Genomic DNA, 25,432 nt, shown 5'->3' on the forward strand with positions numbered 1-25,432 from the left:
AGGCCAGTGCTTCTGCTGATGCCACAGTCTCGTGCCACCCGTGGTGCCAGGATGCACCCATCTGTGTTTCCGGTGTGCACTGAGAGTTGGGTCAGCTCTCCTGCTCGGTGCAGCATGCGCAGCCTCTGGTGTGCAGCACCGTCGTCTGCGTCTGCGCTGTCCTCCCCGGCCCACCCACGTGTCTTCACCAGCGCACACTCTGTACCTCTGCTTTCTATCCTGAACGTAATTCAGGTCTGTGAGGCCTTGCAGCAAGCGAGGCTTTTCTTCCAGGGTTCAGTAACGCTCCGCGTTTCTTTCTCAGCCCTCCCCAGAAGCACACCGGCATTTCTGTGAATGTTTGGGTCATAGTAAAATGTTACTGCGATAACTAAGAGGGCAGATGATTTATCCTTAGCTGTCATCTCAGAGCCTTACTGCTTCTGTCTGCTGACCTAGGCCTAGTCCTGGAAGCTTCTAGCCTCCTTACAATCTAACCTAGGTCTAGAATGTTTTCAGCCTCTGAGACTCACTGCTGAATAAGCTCACTCTTTCTTGTTCTAACTGAGCTCTGGGCTGGCTGGTTCAACTCAGCTGTTCTGGCTCCAACTCCTCCCCCAGCTGCCTGATTCCATCTGGCTATTCTTCCGATCCCTGAATTGCCCTGCTTGGCCTCAAACTAACTTCAGCAATCTGCTTTAATCTCCTGGCTCCTTCTCATTCTCTGGCTCGTTCTGGGTTCACCTGAGTTCTCTCTGCAACCTGTCTCTCTATTACTGTCCTGGCCTGTTCCACCTTTTTATAAGCTCTGTATATACCTGACATCGTTTTTCCGACGTAGACGGCATGTGCTCTTCCTCTCTGGCTTTTCTCATTGCGCGGCCCTGTATTTACAGCTGTATCTCCTCCGCCCCTGCCTTCAGGTCTCCTTTATCTAGTATAGTACTCATTTCCCTACTATAAATTGTCTCAGAAAAGAATTTGTCTGGTCTCTCTGTCTGTTTCTGTCTCATGTGCATGTGTGTGCACACACATGTGAAGGCAGAGTCCATGTTTATTCACTTTGTGTCCCTGCTGTAGCCCCCTCCCTTGTCCTCTCCCAATCCCACTCTCCCTCCCTCATCTCCTCCCATGCCCCTCCCCAAGTCCCCTGATAGGGGAGGTCTTCCTCTCCTTCCCTCTGACCCTAGTCTATCAGATCTCATCAGGACTGACTGCATTGTCTTCCTCTGTGGCCTGGTAAGACCATTTTCCCCTCAGGGGGAGGTGATCAAAGAGCCAGCCACTGAGCTCCTGTCAGAGACAGTCCCTGTTCCCAGTACTAGGGGACCCACTTGGGGACTGTGCTGCCTTGGGCTACATCTCTTGTTGTAGGTGATGATTAATATTTACTATTGGTTTATCTTCTAGTAAAGCTTGCTGTTAATCTTAAACAGCTGTATAACCAAATCACCACACAGAGACTGGGTTTTTAGCTAATCTAGAACACAATGCTGGGCAATATTTACTCCCTCCTAAACCTCCAAGCCCTCAGTTTCCTAACATTTAGATTTCCCACATTATACTTGCTGTTTGTAATCTTAGATCTTGTTCATGCTCCATGTCCACCAAGATCTCTCCCTCCAGCTCTGCTCTCCTCGCTCTTCTTCCCCCCCTTCTCCTCCCACTCCTCTCCTGCCTTCTGGCTCCTCCCCTCTTTCCTGTCCTCTGGCTCCTCCTTGCTCAACATTGTGTCCAGTTGCTTTATTTTGTTCCTGTTTACACAAGAGTTGAGACAGGATGCTTATAATGAGTATCACAATGCAATATCCAGATTGAAACCAGAGAGTTGGGGGTGGGGAAATCAGCATTTGAATTAACAAGGGTAAGGCGTATACATTTTAAAAGAGCATTATACCAACAATCTCTGCAGGGATTCTAGGTTATCTCCATGCATGGTCCTTGGTTGAAGAATCAGTCTCAGAAAAGATCCCTGGGCCCAGATTTCTTGGTTCTGTTGCTCTCCTTGTGGCACTCCTGTCCTCCCCAGGTCTTTCTGTCTCCCCCTTCTTTCATAAGATTTCCTGTACTCTGCCCAAGGTTTGGCTATGAGTCTCAGCATCTGCTTTGATACACTGCTGGGTAGAGTCTTTCAAGGGCCCTCTGTGGTAGGCTACTGTCCTGTTTCTTGTTTTCTCCCTCTTCCCATTTGTCAGTCCTGCTTGCCTTTCTGAGTGTGGATTGAGCATCTTACTCAGGGTCCTCCTTCTTGCTTAGCTTCTTTAGTTGTACAGATTTTAGTATGATTATCCTATATTGTATGTCTAATATCCACTTATAAGTGAGTATATACCGAGCGTGTCTTTCTGCTTCTGGGACACCTCACTCAGGCTGATCTTTTCTAGTTCTCACCATTTACCTGCAAATTTCATGATTTCTTTGTTTTTAATTCCTGAGTAGTATTCCATTGGGTAAATTACCACAATTACAGTGTCCATTCCTCAGTTGAGGGGCATCTGGTTTGTTTCCAGATTCTGGCTATTACAAATAAAGCTGCTACAAACATGGTTGAGCAAATGTCCTTGGAAAAAAGACAGCATCTTCAGCAAATGGTGCTGATCTAATTGAATGTCTACATGTTGAAAAATGCAAATATATCCATATTTATCACCCTACACAAAGCTAAAGTCCAAGTGGATCTAAGACCTCAAAATAAACCAGACACACTAAATGTTAGAAGAAAAAGTGGGGAACTCATTGGCACAGGAGACAGCTTCCTTGAACAGAAAACCAACAGCTCAGGCTCTAAGATCAACAATTAATAAATGGGATCTCATGAAACTGAAAAGCTTCTGTAAAGCAAAGGACACTGTGGTCAGAAGAAAACAACAGGCTACAGAGTGGGAAAGGATCTTCACCAACCCTATATCTGACAGAGCGCTGATATCCAGCATATACAAAGAACTAAAGAAGTTAAACAGCAACAAACCATGTAATCTAATTAAAAAAATGAGGTACAGAGCTAAACAGAATTCTCAGCAGAGGAATACCTAAGAGCAGAGAAACACTTAAAGAAATGCTCAACGTCCTTAGTCATCAGGTTTCGACTTCTCAGTCCTCTAGCCTCACTCCGTCCTTCAATTGGGCCACTAAACCCAGATTGTTCCCTCCTTTTCTTAGGTCCTTTATTTTTCTGAAGGTCTCCATGATACACTGAATTCATAGCACTGGAGCATGTGTAGGTTTTCACTTTCTGTACTGTCATTTTCTGTTCTTTTTTAAAACTTTGGTATGCATGTACACCCACCATGATATAGTCAAAACCCACATTTCTTTTTTTATTGTTTATTATTATTAGTTACATTTTATTAACTCTGTATCCCAGCTGTATCCCGCTCCCTATTCCCTCCCAATCTTACCCTCCCTCCCTCAGCTTCTCCCTGCCCCTTTCCAAGTCCACGGATTGGAGAGGACCTCCTCCCCTTTCGTCTGGCCCTGTTTTATCAGGTATCTTCAGGATTGGCTGCAAAGTCCTCCTCTGTGGCCTAGCTGGACTGCTCCTCCCTTGGGGAATGGAAAGGTCAAAGAGCCTACCATTGAGTTCCTGTCAGAGATAGTCCCTGTTCCCCTTACTATGGGAAACCAAGTGGTTATTGAGCTACCACAAGCTTTGTCCGAGCAAAGGTTCTAGGTTATAGCCATACATGGTCCTTGGTTGGAGAAACAGTTTCAGAAAAAACAAAAACAAAAACAAAACCCTGTGCTCAGATATATTTGGTCCTTGTGGGGCTCCTATATACCTAAAGAAGATAAACAAGAAAGCAGACATGGGGTAAGATGATCAATCCTCACTTAGAAAGACAAATGAGATGTGCATTGGACGTATGACAGGAGTCTACCGCAGAAGGCATCTGAAAGACTCTACCAAGCAGCGTTTCAAAACAGATACTAAGACTCATAACCAAACCTTCAGTAGAAGGGGAGTTAGTATGATGTGGAAAGGATAGGAGCCCCACAAAATCCACATTTCATTGCAGCCTTCACAGACAAGAACCCTCTATCTGCTCCAAAAAAATATTTCCAAGAAATTCAGAAGCACATGCTCTTTTCTTAGTTGAAAGGGGACAGTTCAGTGAAATGAAGAAATCCGCTTGTTAGAGAAGAAATAAACTCTCCTCCTAGTTACACAAAAATGGCTTAAGGATACATTACAACGTCTGGCAAAACATTTCAGGAAACAGACAAAGCTCAAAGCAGTCATTTGAGATGCATTTCACAAAGTAATGCTTTGAGCAAGTCCAGGTAGGGGTAAAGGAAACCTCACCCATTAACAGCAGAGCACACTGCCACGAAGTTTGAAGGGTCAAGAAAAAGAACTATTAAAGAGAGATGAGAAGAAGAAGGAGGAGGAGAGTATATACTATGTGTGTTATATGTGTCCTTCTGCTTCTGGGTTACCTCACACAGGATGATCTTTTCTAGATCCCACCATTTGCCTGCAAAGTTCATGATTTCCTTGTTTTTAATAGCTGAGTAGTATTCCATTGTGTATATGAACCACACTTTCTGTATCCATTCCTCCGTTGAGAGATAACTGTGTTGTTTCCAGCTTCTAGCTATTACAAATAAAGCTGCTATGAACATGGTTGAACAAATGTCCTTGTTGTGTGCTTGAGCCTCTTTTGGATATATGCCTAGGAGTGGTATAGCTGGATCTTGAGGAAGGGCTATTTCTTTTTTTTTTTTTCAATGCAGTTTATTCAGGAACATTGAACAATCCTCGGACCCTGGGGAAAGCCAGCCCACAGCTTAAATAGCCTCTGGGTAGCCAACCCAGGCGTGCCACATGGACAATGCAGATAGTCCACATACATGGAAGCAAGCCAGATCCTCGGCCTTAGCCAAATGTGGAATTGTTCGTGACAGAGAGCACTCACCATCGGGAAGGTGGAAGGCGGAAACCAGCTCCATCTTTAAGGCATAGCATTCCGCAGCTCTCTACAGTTCCCCCTTTTTGTTTTAGACGCATCAGGCAAGAGTAGAGGTCTGATCTCTGATATTAGAAATAAATTGGGACTTTGTACAGATGTTCATTTAGGTGTCATCCACCCAAAGAGCATCAGACCCGTCCGATACCTTTTTCTCAGAGGCGGGACCTGGGGCATCAACCCGCATGCAATCAGACATGCTCTTCTCTGGGTCCAAAGCGGCTGACCCTGAGTGCAGTGCTTAGCCTCACATCCTGAGCGTATCAGTTTAGCTTTTTATGGTATCTAACCATGCTTGGGGAGAATGGCTATTTCTAATTGTCTGAGAAAGCACCAGATTGATTTCCAAAGTGGTTGTACAAGTTTACACTCCCATCAGCAAAGGAAGAGGGTTCCCCTTTCTCCACAACCTCTCCAGCATGTGTTGTCACTTGAGTTTTTGATCTTAGCCATTCTGATGGGTGTAAGGTGAAATCTCAGGGTCGTTTTGATTTGCATTGCCCTGATGACTAAGGACTTTGAACATTTCTTTAAGTGTTTCTCTGCCATTAGGTATTCCTCTACTGAGAATTCTGTTTAGCTGTGGAGTACATTGCAAAACCCCGCCAAAAATAAACAGAACAACAACAACAACAACAAAAGAACAAATAAAAAAAGCCAAAAGAACAGAATAAAATAATCTTTTGATATCCTCATTGCTAATGTACATTTCAAGTTGGCTCGTATGGGATTTGATATTTTATATTTCTAAGCCCCATTTCCAGGCTACTATTTGTATATGGGTCATCCCTAAACCTTTTTATTTGGTTGCTGTGTTGATTAATCTTTTTTGTGCACCGTGTAAAGATTGTCTCTGTATTATTCAGTTGTTAATTCTGTACCGGCAGATAGCTGAGTACTGTCTGGACTTTGGTATTGTTATTCTTGTGGCTTGGCACCTGCATCATATTTTGTAAACAGTCTACTTCCCTCACCTTTTGATTGGCTTAATAAAGATCTGACAGCCAATATCTAGCAGGAGAGGAAAGGAGGGACACCTAGGCTGAGAGAGGATCTCTGAGAGAAGAAGTGAGATGCAGGGGATTCGCCAGCATGATATGGAGAAAAACAGGTGCTTGGGCTGAAAGAGAGAGAGAGGGTTAGAAGGCCACACAGTAGAACAGAAGCCAGAATTAGTCAGGTAAGTAGAGCTGAGAATCTAACTATAGCGCCCAAGTAAATAATAATAAATCTTTGTGTCTTTATTCTTACTTCCGGTGGGTTGAGAAAGTCCAGCAATATTACTGAGTGAGTTAATTCTGCTGTTTCACAGTGACACAGTCAATGTTTTTTCAAGGAGATAATTTTGCCTTCCAAGTTTAGGTTGAATTGGGAGATAGAATATAAAACACACACACACACACACACACACAATCTACTAAGTCCAATTAGCATTGTCCTTATTTGCATGTGTTTAAGGCTCATCACTTAGCTTAGGATGGGGATCTCATTCCTAAAAAGCAGAAATGAAAACAAAACAAAACAAAAACAAAACAGAAAACCACCATGGTTCTTTCTTTCTCAACAGTCATTGCCTTCCTATAGCTCTTCATTTAGGGGTGGGGCCTTGTGAATTTTTTCTCCATCCATGTTGGTGTGTGATTGGTGTGGTCTTTGTAGTTGTTGTGCCAGCAGTCATATTGTTCAGAGTTTATAAGAGCGACTCCCCTGACTGGTCTACAAGAAATGATCACACAGCTCTACCAGCCCTCCTCCACAACATTCTCTGAGCAGCAGCTATAAGGGCTGTGTTGCACAAGTCCAATTTGAGACTGGCCGCGCCGTGGTCACTCTCTGAGTTTTGACTTATGTGGGGACTCTCTAAAAGTTTCCACCTGCTGCAGAAAGTTCTTCAAAGAAATGTGAGAGCTACACTTATCTGTGGGTATAAAAAGATGACTGTTAGAGAGCAATTGGAAACCATATTACTTTAGAAATATGGTAGCAATAGGGTCTCCTCTGGGGCCTATGACCTCTCCAGCCATACGTTCTTTGCTAGATTTACACACGAGTTCTCTCCAATTGAGGGAATTTTAGCCAAACTAGGCAGCCATTGGTTGGCCCTAAGCTGTACATACCACTATTCCAGCACCAGGGACATGGCATAAGTCCCATCTTTATTATAGTCCTCAAGCTTTATAGCTGAGAAGGGCTATAGATTTCTTTTCGTTTGGAAGCTTGCATAGCTCCTTCTGACACTATGCGAGGAATCTTCCAGCTTGGTACCAGCTTGATTTACTGAAGCCCTGTGAGGAAAGTGTGTTTTTCTTCAACAAGAGCAATAGCATTGCTTTTTATGTCTACCTCAGGGTAGTGGCGATAGCTTGCATTGTTTTGGTAAGGAGGTATTCCCTTCCTGACATTGGGGAAAATAAAAAAATATTTTAAAAATATATATTTTCTTTATCCCATACTCTGCCTACTGTTGGCATTGTGTAAGTCAGAGTTTATAAAGCAGTTCTTTTAAAAATATTGCTATTGCAGCACAGGAGATTGGAGTTAGTGCCTTGAAAACACCAGGTAAATGATTTATCTCTGAGCTCTATCTTCAGGTGCCGAATCATTTATTATTTTAGTGCTGAGAATAGAACTCAGGGCCTCATGCTGCTGGGCGAGACCTCTGCACCTCCAAGCCTTTATGAGCAGGTCCTTTTAAAGAAAGTTCCTCAATCTCCCAAAGGAACCGAGGCAGAGGAAACACTCAGGCGGCCTTCTGAGGGAGAGCTTGGCCCATATCACCCTGAAGTTACAAGGCATGTGGCTACACAGACTAGTAATCAGCTGACCGCTTCCCAGTGATGAAACAAGCACCCGGGTTTCCTGTGTACCCAAGATGGGTCGTGGGGGAGGGGCGTGCTCCCCCACTTACCGATCTCCAACTCAGAAGAATCACCTGGGGAGGGTAGACTTCCACAGGGATGGTTCTACGCAGAACGCACAGGAACGAAGGCCAGGGTGGGAAGTGGCTCAGAAAAAAAAAAACACCCATGATCAGACACTCTGACTTCTAAACTAAGACTGTGTTTAGTTGGAGGGATTATTATTATTTTTTTAATCATTAAATCATCTTCACCAGTATTGATTTTTAAAATATCATTATCTGGCATAAGTGAAACAAATCAAGTATGGAAAAATAATTTACATTCTCATATACATGTGGAATCCAAGAAACTGAGCTCACAGGAGCAAAGGCACAGGACAGAGAGTATGTAGTTATTATGTAGTGTGGCAATTACAGTTAATAACAAAGTAGCATATTACTGAAAATTGCAGGTTGGCATGGTGGTGCACACCCTTAAGTTTAGGACTTGGGAGGCGGGGGCAGGCTGATCTCTGTGAGTTCAAAGCCAGCCTGGTTTACTTAATGTGTTCCAGGACAGCCAGGACTACATAAAGTGGCCCTGATTTAAAAACAACAACAATAACCCAAAACAAAACAAAAAAGAAAAATGAGAAAGTTGCTAAGAGAATATATTTTAAATATTCTTATAACAAGACATAAGTGTGTGAAGAAATGAATATAACGTTCAGCTAATGTATTTTATTTCAAAACATCACACTGAATAACAATTTGTCAATTAAAAGTAAAAAGTTAACTGATAAATTATGGAGGTAATTTTTATGCAGAAGGCCGGGGGAAAACTGCCCCTAGCAAGACTCTAGTGAGATGAAGACAAAAACAAATTACATGTTTATTTTAATTTTATTTTGCTCATGTTTTTCCTTAACAATATAGTTATACAGACAGAAGAGTAAAGAGAATCCTATGTAGCCATTACACAAAAATAGCCAACCAAGGCTCAGACTTCTACTGCTCCCCCAGTCCCATTACACAGAATTACTAAGAGTTGTATCTATAAGAAAATTAAAGAAAAAACGGGAACACCAAAACCACATCTCTAGATGAAGAAGCTCAGGATCTTAAACAATTTTAATATCATAAGCAAGAAGACCTCCAATAGAAAACCCTAGATAAAAAGATATCTTTTCTATGCTTCTCCCACTTCTAAGTTGACCTAAATGAGTGGGTGTAATTGGTATTGTGATTTTTTCGTTGATTCCGTACTCTATGTATACGTAACCATTTTCAGCTCGTCCCTGCAAACGAACCAAAAGGCCCTTGACTTTTTCTTCTTCCCATACTTTTCCACTATGCCACAAGGAATTAATATCGGATGCCTTTTCAAAATTTTCATCAATTTTTCCTTTGTGGATAAGCCTGTTCCTATTGTTACCTTTTCCAAGAAAGAAATATGCAATTGGTTGCTTTGTGCGCTGCATGCGTTTATAATGGCCCCTGAAAGAAGTTTCCAGTGCTCGGGCATAGTTTCCCACTTGTTTAGAATCTTGATCTAGTTGTTGGTTTTCTGGCCAGAATAAAAGAGAAGCTAGAAAATAAGGTTCTGAAAATTGGTAAGTCAGTCCGATTGGTTGTAGGATCTCTCGAAGCTGCTCTTTCAGTTTTTTAATTGGCTTCACCAGTTTGGAGGTAGGGTTCATACAAGAGAGAATGATGTTGGCCAAGATGAAGTTTTGCTTTTCTTTTTGTTGGGCTTTGATAGCACATTGCTCTAGGAGGAAAGTGTATTTGTTTACTATATCTTCCATGGAGACCACAGCATCTTTCGGACTTTTGATAAGATATTCTAAGAGTCCAGAAAACTTGTCTGCTTTTAAAGCTTCCAGGCATCTTCGAGTCTTTTCTACTTGAAGTGGTAGACTGAGCTTTGATTTAAAATTTTGATTCTGTAATTCTTCCAAGGGCCCGAATATTTCTACATATTTCTTAAAGTACCCAGCCACCTTCCTTCGACATTTAGCTTCTTCATATTGCTTGATATTGTTCCTGGGTTTTAGAAGGACGAAGTAATCATCGAAAAAATCAAAGCATTTCTTCAAAGAAAATTGCAGGTTAGTGAGATAAGGAATAAAATTCTTGAGTACTGACTTAAACTCATTTTCACCCCCAGGGATGTCACAACTCCCTGAAATAAAGTTGATCATATCTCGTTTAGATAGTTCATTTTTGTTGTCAAAAAAGGGTATGAGTTGGAGGATCTGGATGGTGAAGAGCCCGACTTCTATCTCCCCTTGGTACCCAGCGATGTTGTAAGTGTCGTACCTCCTCTTTGACTTCTGGTACAGCTTTTCTTTCCCCTCGTATTCTCTGTCTTCAGTTTGCTGTTGAGATTGCTTGAAAGCAGTGGATGCATGCTCCGCTGACTCTAAAAGTTCAGTTAGCTCATTGGCTGAGACAGTTCCATTTTTAAAATGATCATCCATCCACCATCTTATTTTACTTTTGTAGACTTGTCCTAGCGTATCTGAGATGTAAGAATTATCAGGCTCTATCTTTCTGGCTTGTTTTGCCCAGGAGAGAGCGTTTTTAAAGTCCTTCTCTTTAAGGTAGAAATGCCTTGCCAGAGCTTGGCAAATGAATGCGTTGGGGTTGAACCTCCGGGTAGCTTCAAGTAACACATCTTTAACTGCATCATTTCCCTCATCTTTATGCAATGCTTCAATGAATGGAGAGAACCAGTTTCCTGTCTCACCTTCATGCTCATTGCGCTGTCTTGTGAGCAGCAGTGTTTGCATATCTTGGAAAAATTTGGTTTTTCCTATACCAGTGTCATAGAACAGATTTTCTTGTAGCATGTCCATCACAATTTTACTTTTGTTCAAGTTGTAACTTCTTTTCAATTCTTCCAGCGAGAGGGTGGCAATCAAATGGTGGATAGTGCGCACCCCATAGTAGCTCCCACATTCAATCACCTCTGACTTGATTAGAATTGTAGAAAAGGTACCCATCTTGTCTTCAAACTTTTCTGTCCCCCAGAAAGCCTTCTTGTTTGAGATTCCTAGGAAATACTCACACTGTGAAAGGGAAATGGTAGTGTCCGGTACAAAAGCGTTAAGGAGGGCCAGGAAAGCAAAGAGCTTTGCCTCTTTGGTGGTGACATTTTGCCCTTTCAGAATGTTCCTGACCACATTTACTATGTATTCTTCATCAAAGTCATTTTTCATGATCATAAAAGAATAAAAATCTTCAAAGTTTTTATGCTTTTCTTTGATTTCTGTCAGTTTAAGCTCAAATGCTCTCTGTTCCTTATCAGACAGTTGGTGTACTAGGGCAACGCTGTCTGGGATCTTTGCACTTTTCTCAGGATTTTGTGACCTGGTACAATTTAGAATGATCACTAGAGGCTTCTCGTAGCGAATGTGTTTGTTGGCGACAGCGGTTTGGATGGAGGCCTGAAGAAGGTAAACGTTGTCCTGCTCTTCAAAATCATCCACTAGGAGCAGCACAGGTACGTACTCCTGATGGTTCGTTGCTCCGTAGGTGACTAAATTTGTTACCTGTTCTCCGATTTCTGAGAAGTCCTCAGTTTTATTTTTTAGCACAGCACATCTGAATTTCTTTCTTAACTCCCAGAGAATATGCATGGCCAAAGTGGTTCCCCCGCAGCCCGGATGATGATACAGATGAATAATTTTTGCACACACGGGTTGAGAAGACTCTGCCCATTCTTGAATCTTATTTTCAAGTTTTACATATTTATCCCTTTTGACAAATGATGAAGAATAGTTTTCAGAAGAAAAGTAGAAGTTCCACCAGGACACTTTGCCACCTCTGTAGAAATCTTCCTCTTTGGATGTCTTGAATTCAAGTAATTTTGCTCTGTCTTTCTCCAAGAGAGTACCTTCACATTCATTTTCACAGAGAATTTCCAAGGCAGTCATGATTTCTTCTTCCTTTTTCAGAAGGATGGTAGATTTGCCGACAGATGGCAAGAATCGTGTTGAAGACTGAGTTAAAGATTTTAACTTAAGAATTGTGCCATTTATCTCTGCAAGATTTAGAGCAGAGATGCTTTGGCTTGATAATTCATTTTGCTGTCTTGATAATCTTGCTTCAAGTAGGTCTTTCCATACCTGATATATGTGCGGCTGTGCACAAATACACAATATATTTTCCATCCCTTTGAGATCTTGATAGAAAGCACAGAAAGTCTCAATAAGGGGGTCTCTTGGGTCATCCACAGAGGACAGTAATAAAAACACCACCAAAAATCTCCCTGTTGGCATTATGTCGTCACGTGTAAGAAATGAAATCAGCCTCCTGACTTCAGAAGCTCGTTCTCTTTGCCAGGAAATTGGATCTAAGGGTTTGTATTTGTCACTCCCCAGGTCTAACCTCCCATTGCAGAAAATCCAGCTAGGTTGCTGGTAAAGATTCAGACTGCAAATCTTCTCATTCAATGTGGGTTTTTCTTCTAGAAACAGGCTTGGGAAGTGGAGGTTTGCTACTCGGCTTCCTTTGAAAGCCTTGACTACGCCATTGCTCTCAGACTCGGGATCAAACTCTAACACAGCAAACCACTTAATCTCCTTCAGGAAATCTAAGTGTTTGGTTTGATTTGGATGGCATTTATTTGTTACAAGTATGTACCACTCATAGTAGGAGTTATCCAGCAGATCCTTATTTCCTGTCAACAGGTCAATTAGCTTTTGTCCCTCACGGCTGTTTTCTTTTGGTTTTGCTTTGCATTTATCTTCTGCTTCTTTCCTAGAGTCTGCTACCGCTTTTAAATCTAACTTGAAGGTTTTAAAATCAGCTTTATTCCCTATAATATCCTTAGTTCTAGGTCCATCTCGCACAAAGACTGAGTATTTTGAACTTTGTTGCCATGCTTGGTTCTTATGCTCCTGTATTTTGATTTGGAAGTAGTCTTCCTTGCATTCCAAGTACTTTGGAATGACATCCACTTCAATAACAAATTTGTTAGATGGAGTACTATCTGGCAGTAAAACTTCCACAAATCTTGGCTCTCGAATGCACTTCTTTGCTTGTTGGACCTGATGGACCTCAAAATACTGGTCTATCATCAGAATGAAGTGGTTGATTAAGGCATCCTTAGTGACCTTGTTGAGTTCCACACCAACGATTTTTCCTTGGGGCTTGTCTTTGACTCCAAAATGAATGGTGCCATTAGTACGTGAGTTCATGCAAGCAGAAGCAAATCGGAAAGTCTCGTTGCTGAATTTCATTTTAATGTCCTCTTCTGTGGCTTTTTCTGTGTTTGTAAAGGCTTTGAATTCATGTACAGGATCAATGAGATTGAGTGGCCCAGTTTCAGGCTGTAGGGTGAAATGTAATTTGTAACGATATGGATTGTTGAATTCATTGAAGGGATATGCAATGCATGTTGGTCCTGGAGATGACTCCTTATCCTGTCTCTCTGTTAAATCCCCCAACAGCTCATTTTTTTCTGATTTAGAACCTTGAGCCTCTGGACTCACTGCAGAGGCATCAGCCTTATGTGAGTTCTCTTCACCCCTTTGGTTTTGCTTTGAAGTCTCTCTACTTTCTGTCTGGATCTTAGGGCTATTTTTACTGCCTTTTGTCTTCTTAGAGGTCTGCGCAGGATGCTTTGAGGATGTTTTCTGCAATTCTTTGAATAGTTCTTCTATTTGGATGGCTGGCCCATGGGTTATGCCCATTTCAACAAGATGCTTTTTATTTAACCACTTCAAGACTGCTCCGCTCACATCTTGTGCCATCAAGGTTTCCCTGTGCTTTTGGTCAATCTTATGACTTTCTAACCACAGGTTTACGTCCTCTTTTGTCCAATCATCTGTATTTTTTGGAAGGTTGAGTTTCTCTGCCATTCTGATAGCTGTATAAAGAAGAAGAAAAATGATGTTGTAGCTTATAAGTGAAAATGTGAAACATTCAGTTTTTAAATAAGTAAAATACCCATGTGTCACATCATTTGGAAAGTTTTAGACACCAGTTTGCTCTACGTCAACCAAGAAAAATACCACCAAATACAGATGCATATCACCTTTCCTTACATCAATTGTAGCACCTTATTTTCAGTCCTTTTTACTTTCTTTGCTTTTTATACTAACTATACTAACTATATGTTGGGGATGATTCCATTCACAGATCATCTTTTTTTATGGTTGTCAACTATAATGTGTGTTTTTTGTGTTATTAAGAATGTTCAGCTCTGCTATACAGAAGAAAATAAAAATATGAAAACTAAATGTAGAGCTAAGTGTTGTTTGTTCGACTTGTTGTGAAAGAGACCAATGAAATAGAATATATAAGTGCTAAGTATAGTTAGAAAGGAATAGGATAATCAAATATTAATTAAAGATTCATGATAGTCATAAAATACTTAATATTTTGAGGTGTTAACTGAGTTTCCCATTTGGCAAACTATTTTGATGCTTTGTGTTATCTACTTAGAAAATATAAATCCCAGGGTAGATTCTAAAGATCATTGACCTTCAGTGGTGGTTAGACATAGTTACTTCTTTACATCTTTATGGCTAGAGCAAGTGTATGCCACTGACTGAGAATTTTTTCTATTACCGAGTCCCATTGTACAGACCTAAAATATGAACACAAAAACAGATGTAGGTTTCAACACTTCAGACAAGATGAGATTGGGTGCATTCAGGGTGGCATTGTCATAAACATTTAATCTAATCAGCAAAAGGATATTATTGGATGTCATAATTTGTCTGTTTCGATGTCTCCTCTTCCATCTAGTCTTCTTTTTTCATACCTATGTTGGGGGGAGGTTGGAAGGGTGGGATAAGTGTGGAGAGGGGTGGTAGAGAAAAAGAATCCTTAAAGTAGCCAAAAGTCTGGCTTCAGAAAGCTGCTGAGGCCAAGAATGTGTTAGAGGTGTCCCTGTGTGGAAGCCCAGAGAGGCCATTGCATGAAGCTGTAAAAGTGAAGGCTGGATTGTGTTGGAGACCTCAAGACGCTGGAGATGTCAGAGTTGTGGGATACCTGCCAAGAAGAGCTTCAGACTGGGTGTGGGACCAGCCCAAGTGAGAGAAACATATTGTTTTCAACAAAGCCAAAAGGAGTTGGAGATTTGAAGATTGGTTTGACATCAGACATGGAGATACAAAATTTGAGTTTGCTCTGCTGGTTTTCAGTCTTATTTTGGTCTAGTATTTCTTTACTGTGGTCCCTTTCCTCCCTTTTGGAATGGTAATGTATATTCTGACATTGTATGTTGGAAGTTTCCCCAACCTTGAACTTTTTTAAACTGTGTTGAGGAAATGATTGACTATGATGGACTTTTAAAGTTGGGTGAGTGAATTTTTAGAGTATGATGTGACTACAAGGCTATGGGGCTAGGGGCTTTGAATAATAACAGGCCCTATAGGTTCATATGTTTGAATGCGAAGTCACCAGAGAGAGGTCCTACTTGAACTGGAAGGATTTTGAGGCATGCTTTGTTGGAAGAAGTTTGTGACTTTGAGGTTTGCAAAGCCCATGCCTGACCCAGCCTTTCTCTTTTGGCCTATCAGGATGTCGCCTGCCTACATGCCAACACGCTCTTAGCCATGGTGATGATGGACAGCAGCTCTGAAACTATAAGCAAGCCCCAAATTAAATGCTTTTGTTCATAAGAGTTTTCTTGGTCATGATGTCTCTTCATAGCAGCAGAACAATGACTAGGGAAGAGGAAATTTAGAACAGGCCCACAGCCATCATCAACCTAAATGAAGATGATCTCAAGCATTTTCAGGGGCAAGACAAGGCTGTCCACTCTCTCATATTTATTCAGTATAGTACTTGAAGTCTTAGCTAGAGCAACAAGACAACTGAAGAAGATCAAAGGGCTACAAATTTTAAAGGAAGAAGTCAAAGTATTTTTATTTGTAGGTGACATGATAGTAAACATAAGTGATCCTAAAAATTCTACCAGGGGACTCCTAAAGCTGATAAACACTTTCAGCAAATTAGTGGGATACAAAGTTAATACACAAAAATCAGTAACCTTCCTATATACAAATGACAAATGGACTGAGAAAGCAATCAGGGAAACAATAACTTTCACAATAGTGTCAAATAATATAAAATATCTTGGAATAACTCCACCCAAGCAAGTGAAAGACTTGTACAATTCAAGACATTGAAGAAAGAAATTGAAGAAGATATCAGAAGATGGAAAGATCTCCCAGGCTCACGGATCAGTAGCATTAATGTGGCAAAAAAAAAAAAAAAAAGGCCATCTTACCAAAAGTAAGCTACATATTCAATGCAATCCCTCTCAAAGTTCCAACACAGTTCTTCACAGACCTTGAAAGGATAAATTCTCAGCTTCATGTGAAAAAACTGAAAAACCCAGAATAACTAACTCAACTCCAAATAATAAAAGAACTGCTCAAGGTATCACCATTTCTGATTTCAAGATGTACTACAGAATTACAGTAATAAAACAATATGTTATTGGCACAAAACCAAACATGTTTGTCAATGGAATCAACTTAAAAACGAATTGAAGATCAGATAGAGAAACCAAAAATACACATTGTGAAAAAGACAGCATCTTCAACAAATGGTGCTGGTCAAACTGGACAGTGGCACATAGAATAATTCAAATAGATTGATATTAATCACCCTGTACAAAACTCAACTCCAAATCAAAGATCTCAACATAAAACCAGATACACTGAACCTGATAGACGAGAATGAGGCAACTAGTCTTGAACTTATGGACACAGGAAAAGACTTTCTAAACAGAACACTATTTGTGCAGGCACTAAGATCGACAATTAATAAATGGGATCTCATGAAACTGAGAGGCTTCTGCACAGCAAAGGACACTGTCATTAGGTCAAAGTAATAAGCCTCAGAATTCGGAAAGATTTTACCAACCATACACTTTATAGAGGGCTAATATTTATAAATAAATAGAAGTAAAAATAAATATTCAAATTATATATATATATATACTCAAAAAACTGAGCATCAAGAAAATAAATCCTAATCCAAAATCATGTGCAGAATTCTTAAAAACAGAATTCTTAAAAAACAGAAAAACAGAATTCTTAAAAAAAGAAACTCAAATGGCTGAGAAACATTAAAGAAATATTCGATATCCTTAGTCATCAGGTAAATGCAAATGAAAACCCCTTTGAGATTTCATCTTATACCAGTCAGAATGGCCAATATCTGTAAAACAAATGACAGCTCATATATTCAATTATGTGGAGTTAGGGACACACTCATCCATGGCTGGCGGGGGTACAAACTTGTACAGAGACTGTGGACATCTGTGTCTCAGGAAGCTAGGAATCAGTTTTCCTGTAGATCCAGCTATATAACTGTGGAGAATATAACCAAAGGATGTTTATCTTACTACAGGGACACTTACTCAAACATGTTCATTGCTGTTCTATTAATAATAGCCAGAAACTGGAAATAGTTTAGATGTCAGTTGAATGAATAACGAAAATGTGGTACATTTACTCAATGGAATATTGCTCAGGTATTAAAAAAAAAATGAAATCGTGAATTCACAGGTAAATGGATGGAGCTAGAACAATTCATCCTGAGTGAGGTAACCCAGACCCAGAAAGACAAATATGATATGATTTAACTTGTATATGAATATTGACCATTAAGTCTTAGATAAGAAAGATACAATCTGTATAACCAGAGAGGCTAGGTCTAGAGTAAGGGAATACTGGGGAGGGACCTCCCTAGGAAGAAGAAATGGAATAGATAGTTATTGATGTAGAGGGATAGGAATGAGAGGATCAAATGCAAATGTGGACGGAAGCAGAGGACAATGGAAGTAATATGGGGACAGCTAAAACTGAGGGCCATTTGAGGAGCCATTTAGAAACCTAATCCAATAGAAACTTCCTAAAATTATACAAGTGTGAGTGGAATCTAAACGAAATTGTCAAATAATGGGAGAGATGAAGTCTCGGTCAAGGCTTCACATTTCTCATCACTAAATGAAGTTTCCAGTGCCAGGAATGGGTTGTTGGTCATCTAGTTGTTGGTCAAAGGGACCTCAGGAGAATCCCAAACAACATAACCTATTGTCAAGGCTATTGGCTGCTCTCTGTGTTAGGGTCCACTGCTGTGAAGCCCCTATGACCAAGGCATCTCTTACAAAGTACAACATTTAATAGGAGCTGACTTACAGTTTCAGAGTTTAGACCATTATCATCATGGCAGAAGGCGTGGCAGCACACAGGCTGACATGGTTCTGGAGGGGCCAAGACATCTACATCTTGATGCAAAGGGAGCCAGGGGGAGACTGGCTCCTGCAGGCAGCCAGGAAGAGGTTCTCACTCCACCCTGGGCAGAGCATGAGCACAGGAACCCTCAAACCACCTCATGGTGACACACTTTCTCCAACAAGGCCACACCTACTCCAACAAGACCTTACCTCCTAACAGTGCCACTCCCCGTGGGCCAAGCACACAAACGCTTGAGTCTATGGGGGCCAAACTGATTCAAACCACCATAGTGGCTCTCCACAACTGACAGTAAAACTCTGTTGCTGATGACATCACCTACATGAGTCATTGAACATGGAGATGTTAAGCTGGTGTCTACCTACAACCTTCACCCCTATAGACTAGTGTTTGTGGTACTGGAAGGCATTCTGCATGAAATCAAAGGAGAAAGGTAAACACAAACCTAGCTACATAATCTTTGATCTATAATGATGACCTGTCTGTAAATTGAGATAGAGCAATAGTGGCACAAAGCAATTGGCAGTGACCAACTATTATCTGATTTCATGTAAGGCCCACTTCATAAGAAGAAACCCGAGGTTAGTACAACCAACTTTAGACGAATCAAATCTGAACAGTGAGGTGAAATATGTAACTTACCAAAACTGGGTAGAGAAGCAGTGAAATGGGGCTGCACTGCCCAGGGAACCTTACAGGTCACAGAGGTCACCAGTGTTCGCACTGCATCGACAAGAAACAAGATGAATGCATTTGGAAAGCTTATACTTTTGAAGTTATATCCTACACAGCAGGAGCTGCGTGTCACCACCCCGGGGATGCCAAGGCCTCTCTACCTACGTGAACGTTGGTCAACTGGCTGGTTCTGGGTTGGCGATGTGGACAAGGTAGGACTAGCTGAAGGATGGCAAACCAGTGGGGCTTTTGAAAGTCACATGGGTTCTACAGCAGCTCAAAAACCTTAACCAGTTTCAGACATTCAAACTTAAACTGCACAGAATGACACAAGCTAACCAGAACGGCTGGCATCAAAACCACAGAACCCCAAGTGTTGGTGAAACTGTGGAGCAAATGGAGCTTTTGGAAAGTGCTGGTGGGAATGCAGATTGTTTCAGCTAATTTGAAAAAGCTCAACAATTTTAGTGGGCGGGGGGAAAAAACCCCGACAAACCCTAAAGTGCTTATTCAGCAACAACAGAGATGACTCAGTCACGTCAGAGGGAGGGAACATCAGTCTCAGAAAAGAGCCCAGATTTTTTTTTCTTTCTCTCCTTGTGGAGCTCCTGTCCCCTCCAGGTCTTTCTATCTCTCCCTTCTTTCATAAGATTCCCTGCACTCTGCCCAAAGTTGGCTATGAGTCTCAGCATCTGATTTGATACACTGCTGGGTAGAGTCTTTCAGAGGTCTTCTGTGGTGGGCTCCTGTCCTGTCAGTGGGAGGGAATGAAGGAGCCAGCACAGAGAAAACATTGTGTGGGGATAGTTCCTTGAAGTTCAAGGACAGGAGGAGTTAAACTACGGCAGTAGTTTCTGCTTAGGGATGTGTTTTCTGGGAATGGAACCAGGACACTGAAGATGGGAAGTTATGTAAATTAACATACAGGGAAACATCAGAATTCACCTCATATAAATCACATTTCATTTAAAGAGCCAGTGTTGCCTCTGAAATACACGATGAAATAAAGAGATGTCTAAAACAAAGCGGAGGCTGCACAGAAACAAGACTATTGGTGTGTCCTAGAACAACCAGTAATCACTAGCTCAAGTCAAGGTGTTCAAGTCTTAAATTTTTACCAAACAGTATTAATACATCAGATTTCCAGACCAGCTTTTGACTTCCTTATTCCACTCACAGTTAACTCTGAGTATTGTTTTCTTTAATCTCTCTAAAACTTTACCTTAAGTTATCTACCCTGTGGCTATAGCTCAGTGGTAGATTTGGGCTTTGATCTCTAGCACAGAAAAACAAACAGCAACTGAGTGATGAATCTACCTTCAGCATTGCTAAGGATCAGCAGAGAAGAGTATCTTTTAAACACCTCACTAGGTCCCAGTTTTCAATCTGAAACAGTATGTTTCATACATATATGTGTGATTTTGTTTTGTTTTCTCTTTTTAAACGACAAACTTGTTTCTAGCCAATCTTCTTAGCTATTTCATTTGCTGTGTGTGCGTGTGTTTGTATGTGTGAATGTGTGATGAAAATCTAATAGAAAGAGTAACGTCTCACTTGAGATTTTGAAGTGGAATAAGCTTTCTGAATAAGCAGACTGTTTTCAATGAAGAGAACTCTTACACCATGAATTTAAGTAGCCAGTTTGTAAACTGAATTTACAATTCTAGCCTATCAGAAAGTCCTTTAATAGTACTCTACTCATTCTTTCTGTCTATTGTTTTACTAACATTTCAACCAGCATATAAAACAATGGCTTTTATTATTACGGCATTTGAATATTTTTACTTATTTGCATTAAATTTGTGTGCATGCATGCATGCATGTGTGTTTGTGTGTGTGAGATAGATAGATAGATAGATAGATAGGGATAGAATGAGGGGGAGAGTGAGAGAAAGAGGGACAGGGAGAGAGAAAGCGCTTGCACATGTACTTGTGTGTGAATGTAAGTGTGTGTGAGTGATTTCTTTTTTAGTGGGTGGCATGGTTTTCCAACATGAACTTTATGCTAACTACCTGTCACAGTGTTAAAACACTGGATTCTCCCCGGTCACACAAGGAACCACAACAGCAAACTTTCTCACGCCCGCACCCAAAAACAGCCCAGTGCCTCAGCACACAGCAGCTCAATAGCACAACTCCTAAAGTTATAGTTCAATGACTAAGTTTTCTATGCCAGAAGTCTGTTCAGTGCCGATACTTTTCACTTTAGAGGTTATTATAGTAACTTTTTATCGCTTGATTGGCCTAGTTTTAAAGCAACATTCCACCTTTGGCAAAAGTGCACACTTCATCAGACATTCTATTTCAAACCTAAACTTCCTATGTATAAATGGCCAGGTAGGTACACTATTTTCTATAACTGCATAGCATTTCAGTACATTTAGTATAGCTTAGACCAGAAATGGAAGATTCTGAATGACACCAGGCATTGAAAGTGCTATCATCTCTTTTGCAGCAGCCCACCTTGGCCTGGTCCAAGCCAATGGTAAAGTTCCCAGAATTCCTACCATCACAGTTTGCCACTTCTGCTCAATTAACAATTTGAAAAGCAAAATAGATCCCAGAGCATCAGTTTCCACTTCTTCTGTCTACATCTTCATGGATGAAAGTTTTATGGATTCTACCAAAATGACCCAGGCGTAATAAGAGATGTTTAAATGACAGATAACTGCCACCTCCAGTTTGTCAATGCTTCCTCCTGTACAAGTGATCAGGCAGTGAGCAAGGAGAAGGAGGCAGGAAAGGACAGTGCCTCTACTGATTTTTACTGTTCTCTAACACCTGATCCCACTGTCCACTAGTTACTTCTGTATGTAAGTAAGGCCTCATATACTGACATGCAACTGACCAGCTGTGTGCCTCAAATACTCACTCTCTGCTTTCACTACCTTGTCCAGCCGACCTCTGCTGCCCACTCTCTACTGAGATACAGTGAGCACATGATGGCCATTAGGCTGACAGGTGTCCTCAGGCTCCTGAGGACAAGCCTAGGGTTCTTATGCCACATCTTGTAAGGACACCTGGAGTCTCTCTAATTTTATCAGTGAAATCTTATCATAGTTAAACACATGCAGTCCCCACCCTCTTGGTGTAATAATATAAAAATACAAGATGAAGTCGTGAGTTAGATGGATTATTTGTGCATGAGTTACATGCTATAAACACATCAGAATATAGATCTGAGTTCTCATATATAAGGGATGGAGTCATAGAGATCTGGGCTGAAATGTTTGGTTGAGAAATTAAGCAGATAAAATACACACTAAATCTGTTAGAAGAAAAAGTGGGAAGGGCCTTGAACTCGTTGGCATAGGAGACAACTTCCTGAACAGAACACCAACAACACAGGCTCTAAAAGCAACAATCAATAAATGGGACCTCTTGAAAATGGAAAGCTTCTGTAAAGCTTTTCCTTTACTTCTGTAAAGCAAAGGACACTGTCATCAGAACAAAACAACAGCCTACAGATTGGGAAAGGATCTTCACCAACCCTATATCTGACAGAGGGCTAATATCCAGAATATATAAAGAACTCAAGAAGTTAAACACCAACAAACCAAGTAGTCCAATTAAAAATGGGGAACAGAGCTAAACAGAGAATTCTCTGTAGAGGAATATGGAATGGCAGAGAAACACTCAAGGAAATACTCAACATCCTTACTCATCAGGGAGATGCAAATAAAAACAACCCCAAGATTTCACCTTAAACCCATCAGAATGGCTAAGATCAAGAACTCAAGTGACGAACAATTCCACATTTGGCTAAGGATGAGGATCTGGCTTGCTTCCATGTATGTGGACCTATCTGCATTGCCCACGTGACACGCCTGGGTTGGCTACCCAGAGGCTATTTAAGCTGTGGGCTGGCTTTCCCCAGGGTCGGAGGATTGTTCAAGGTTCCTGAATAAACTGCATTGAAAAAAAAAAAAAAGAACTCAAGTGACAGCACATGCTGGAGAGGATGTGGAGAAAGGGGAACCCTCCTCCATTGCTGATGGGAATGTAAACTTGTACAACTGCTTTGGAAATCAATCTGGTGCTTTCTCAGACAATTAGGAATAGTGCTTCCTCTAGGTCCAGCTATACCACTCCTAGGCTTATATCCAAAAGATGCTCAAGTATACAACAAGGACATTTGCTCAACCATGTTTGTAGCAGCTTTATTTGTAATAAATAGCCAGAACCTGGAAACAACCCAGATGTCCCTCAGTGGAAGAATAGATACAGAAAGAGTGGTACATTTACACATGGAATATTACTCAGCAATAAAAAATGAGGAAATCATGAAATTTGCAGATAAATGATGGGAACTAGAAAAGATCAGCCTGAGTGAGGTAAGCCAGAAGCAGAAAGGCATACTGTATATACTCACTTATAAGTGGATATTAGACATATAATATAGGGTAATCACACTAAAATTTGTACACCTAAAGAAGTTAAATAAGAAGGAGGACCCTGGGTAAGATGCTCAATCCTCATTCAGAAAGGCAAAGAGGATGGACATCTGGACATTGGAAGAGGGAGAAAGCAAGAAACAGGACAGGAGCCTACCACAGAGGGACTCTAAAAGACTACCCAGCAGGATATCGAAGCAGATGCTGAGACACATAGACAAACTTTAGGCAGAGTGCAGGGAATCTTATGAAAGAAGGGGGAGACAGAAAGATCTGGAGGAGACAGGAGCTTCACAAGGAGAGCAACAGAACCAAAAAATTTGGGCCCGGGGTCTTTTCTGAGACTGATACTCTAGCCAAGGACAATTCATGGAGATAACCTACAATCCCTGAACAGATGTAGCCCATTGCAGCTCAGTCTCCAAATGTGCTCCCTAATAAGGGGAACAGGGACTGTCTCTGACATGAACTCAGTGGCTGGCTCTTTGATAACCTCCCCCTGAAGGGGGAGCAGCCTTACCAGGCCACAGAGGAAGACAATGCAGCCAGTCCTGATGAGACCTGATAGGCTACGGTGAGAAGGAAGGGGAGGAGGACCTCCCCTATCAGTGGACTTAGGGAGGGGCATGGGAAGAGATGAGAGAGGGAGGGTGGAACTGGGAGGGGATGAGGGAGGAGGTACAGCTGGGATACAAAGTGAATAAACTGTAATTAAAAATAAATTAAAATAAAAATGAATAGGGCTGCATTTTTACTATTTTCACTTTGAGCTTACGCAACTGAACAGGTTTCACTCTTCACAATGCTCTCTCTAAATCAGCGGTTCTCAACCTTCTTAATGCTGCGACCCTTTAATACAGTTCCTCCTGGTGACGCCTAACCATAAACTTATAGTCATCGCTAGGTCGTAACTGTAACTCTGTGATTGGTATGAATTGTAATGTAACGATCTATGTTTTCCCACGGTCTTAGGCAACCTCTGTGAAAAGGGCATTTGACCCCGAAGTTGTCACGACCCATAGGTTGAGAACCACCGCTCTAAAGCCGCTCTTGAGTCTCCACAGCCCTTCAATCAATCATTTACAGCTGCAGGTGAGGCCACTTTGCGGGAATATAGTCCAGGGGATAAAACTTCTTTCCATGTGTCACTCTATTAATGGTTTCTTTAGACCGTCCTGTGTTTCTAAAAGGCTTGCAGCAAGGTCACACATATATAAAAGAACAGGAGGAAGGCCAATTAGAGCTAAAAATAAGTGGTGTGTGGGTGTGTGTGTGTGTGTGTGCATTTTAAAATGTCTCTGAGAGTTGCTCCTTAGCTTACGCAGTGTAAAAAAGGAATACAATTTATATAACTGAACACACACACACACACACACACACACACACACACACACACACAGAGAGAGAGAGAGAGAGAGAGAGAGAGAGAGAGAGAGAGAGAGAGATTGTACCATTTATCAGTTTTTCTGAAAGAAGGTCTTCATTCAGCAACATTGTTTTCCTTGCCCCTTGAACATTATCAGCTACTTCGGGAGAAAGTCAGACCTAAGCCTCTGGTTCTTACATAAACTGCCTTGATTCCAAAGCTCTCTAGCTGAAGCTCTCGGAAACATTGCATTTCTGTCTCCCACACATGGATTTAACACTAATATCCAAGGAGCTATTAAGGATTTCCTTTTCTAAACTGCCTGTTCCTTAGAGTGATTGGGGGATTGTGTTTTTCGTTAATGTAAACATTAAAATGTTGATTTTATTTCTTTCTGAAGAGGCTGCTTTTCTTTAGGGGATGTTAAGAGAGGTGTCCCTAATTTTCAACACATCTTTAATGGGATGTTTTGACCACAGCACCTTTCACAGTACCACATAGTTCAGAAATTCTAGGCTAGAAAATTATTAGTTTTGTTTTGGAATACATTTAAACATTCTAACCACAAAGTATATTTCAGTAAGCTGTTGCTATAGACACCAAGAATAACAATAATAGGAAAGCAGAGATATGTACTTACCCAAACTTTCAAATTTCTTCTATGTAAAAAAAAAATTAAAATAAATAAAAGAGAAGAAACTGTCCATTTCGGTATGGAGAATGTCTGGAGTCTGTATTCTCTTTTTCCTAAGATGTCAGAGAAAAACAATTTCATTTGTTTGGGATGGAAGCTTATCTCCTGTGCCCTTCTACCTCGACACCAGCTCAAACTGGCTGAGAAAACACCAGGGCGTGTCTGAAGCCGGCAGGGTGTGGAAGTGGGGAAAAAAAAAAAAAAGCTGACCTCTTCTCAGTTTCGATTCTCTGATATGGAAAGCGACTTTCTGAAATGCTATTTTCTCCTTGTTTGCTTTTCTCTAGTA

At 41.1% G+C, this 25,432-nt stretch overlaps 1 protein-coding gene across 2 annotated transcripts; it reads right to left on the bottom strand.

Moving 5' to 3' along the window:
* Positions 1 to 8,500: 8,500 nt before the first annotated feature.
* On the bottom strand, positions 8,501 to 25,385 carry Samd9 (sterile alpha motif domain containing 9). 2 transcript variants are annotated; one of them, XM_021653229.2, is made up of 3 exons: positions 25,090 to 25,384; positions 18,657 to 18,737; positions 8,501 to 13,663 (listed from the first exon to the last, which is right to left on the bottom strand). In XM_021653229.2, the coding sequence occupies exon 3, from the start codon at positions 13,653 to 13,655 to the stop codon at positions 8,907 to 8,909; it is 4,749 nt and encodes a 1,582-aa protein (XP_021508904.1). In that variant the 5' UTR covers positions 13,656 to 13,663; positions 18,657 to 18,737; positions 25,090 to 25,384; the 3' UTR covers positions 8,501 to 8,906. The 2 variants fall into 2 exon arrangements, with proteins under 2 accessions (XP_021508904.1, XP_021508905.1); XM_021653230.2 differs by lacking the exon at positions 18,657 to 18,737 and having other exon boundaries at positions 25,090 to 25,385.
* Positions 25,386 to 25,432: the final 47 nt, after the last annotated feature.

Source organism: Meriones unguiculatus, chromosome 21 (assembly GCF_030254825.1).
Source record: "Meriones unguiculatus strain TT.TT164.6M chromosome 21, Bangor_MerUng_6.1, whole genome shotgun sequence".
NCBI classification, from domain to species: Eukaryota; Metazoa; Chordata; class Mammalia; order Rodentia; family Muridae; genus Meriones; species Meriones unguiculatus.

Bases quoted from the DNA above. Each gene is read 5' to 3' on its own strand.
- Samd9 (XM_021653230.2), bottom strand. From the start codon at position 13,655: ATGGCAGAGAAACTCAACCTTCCAAAAAATACAGATGATTGGACAAAA.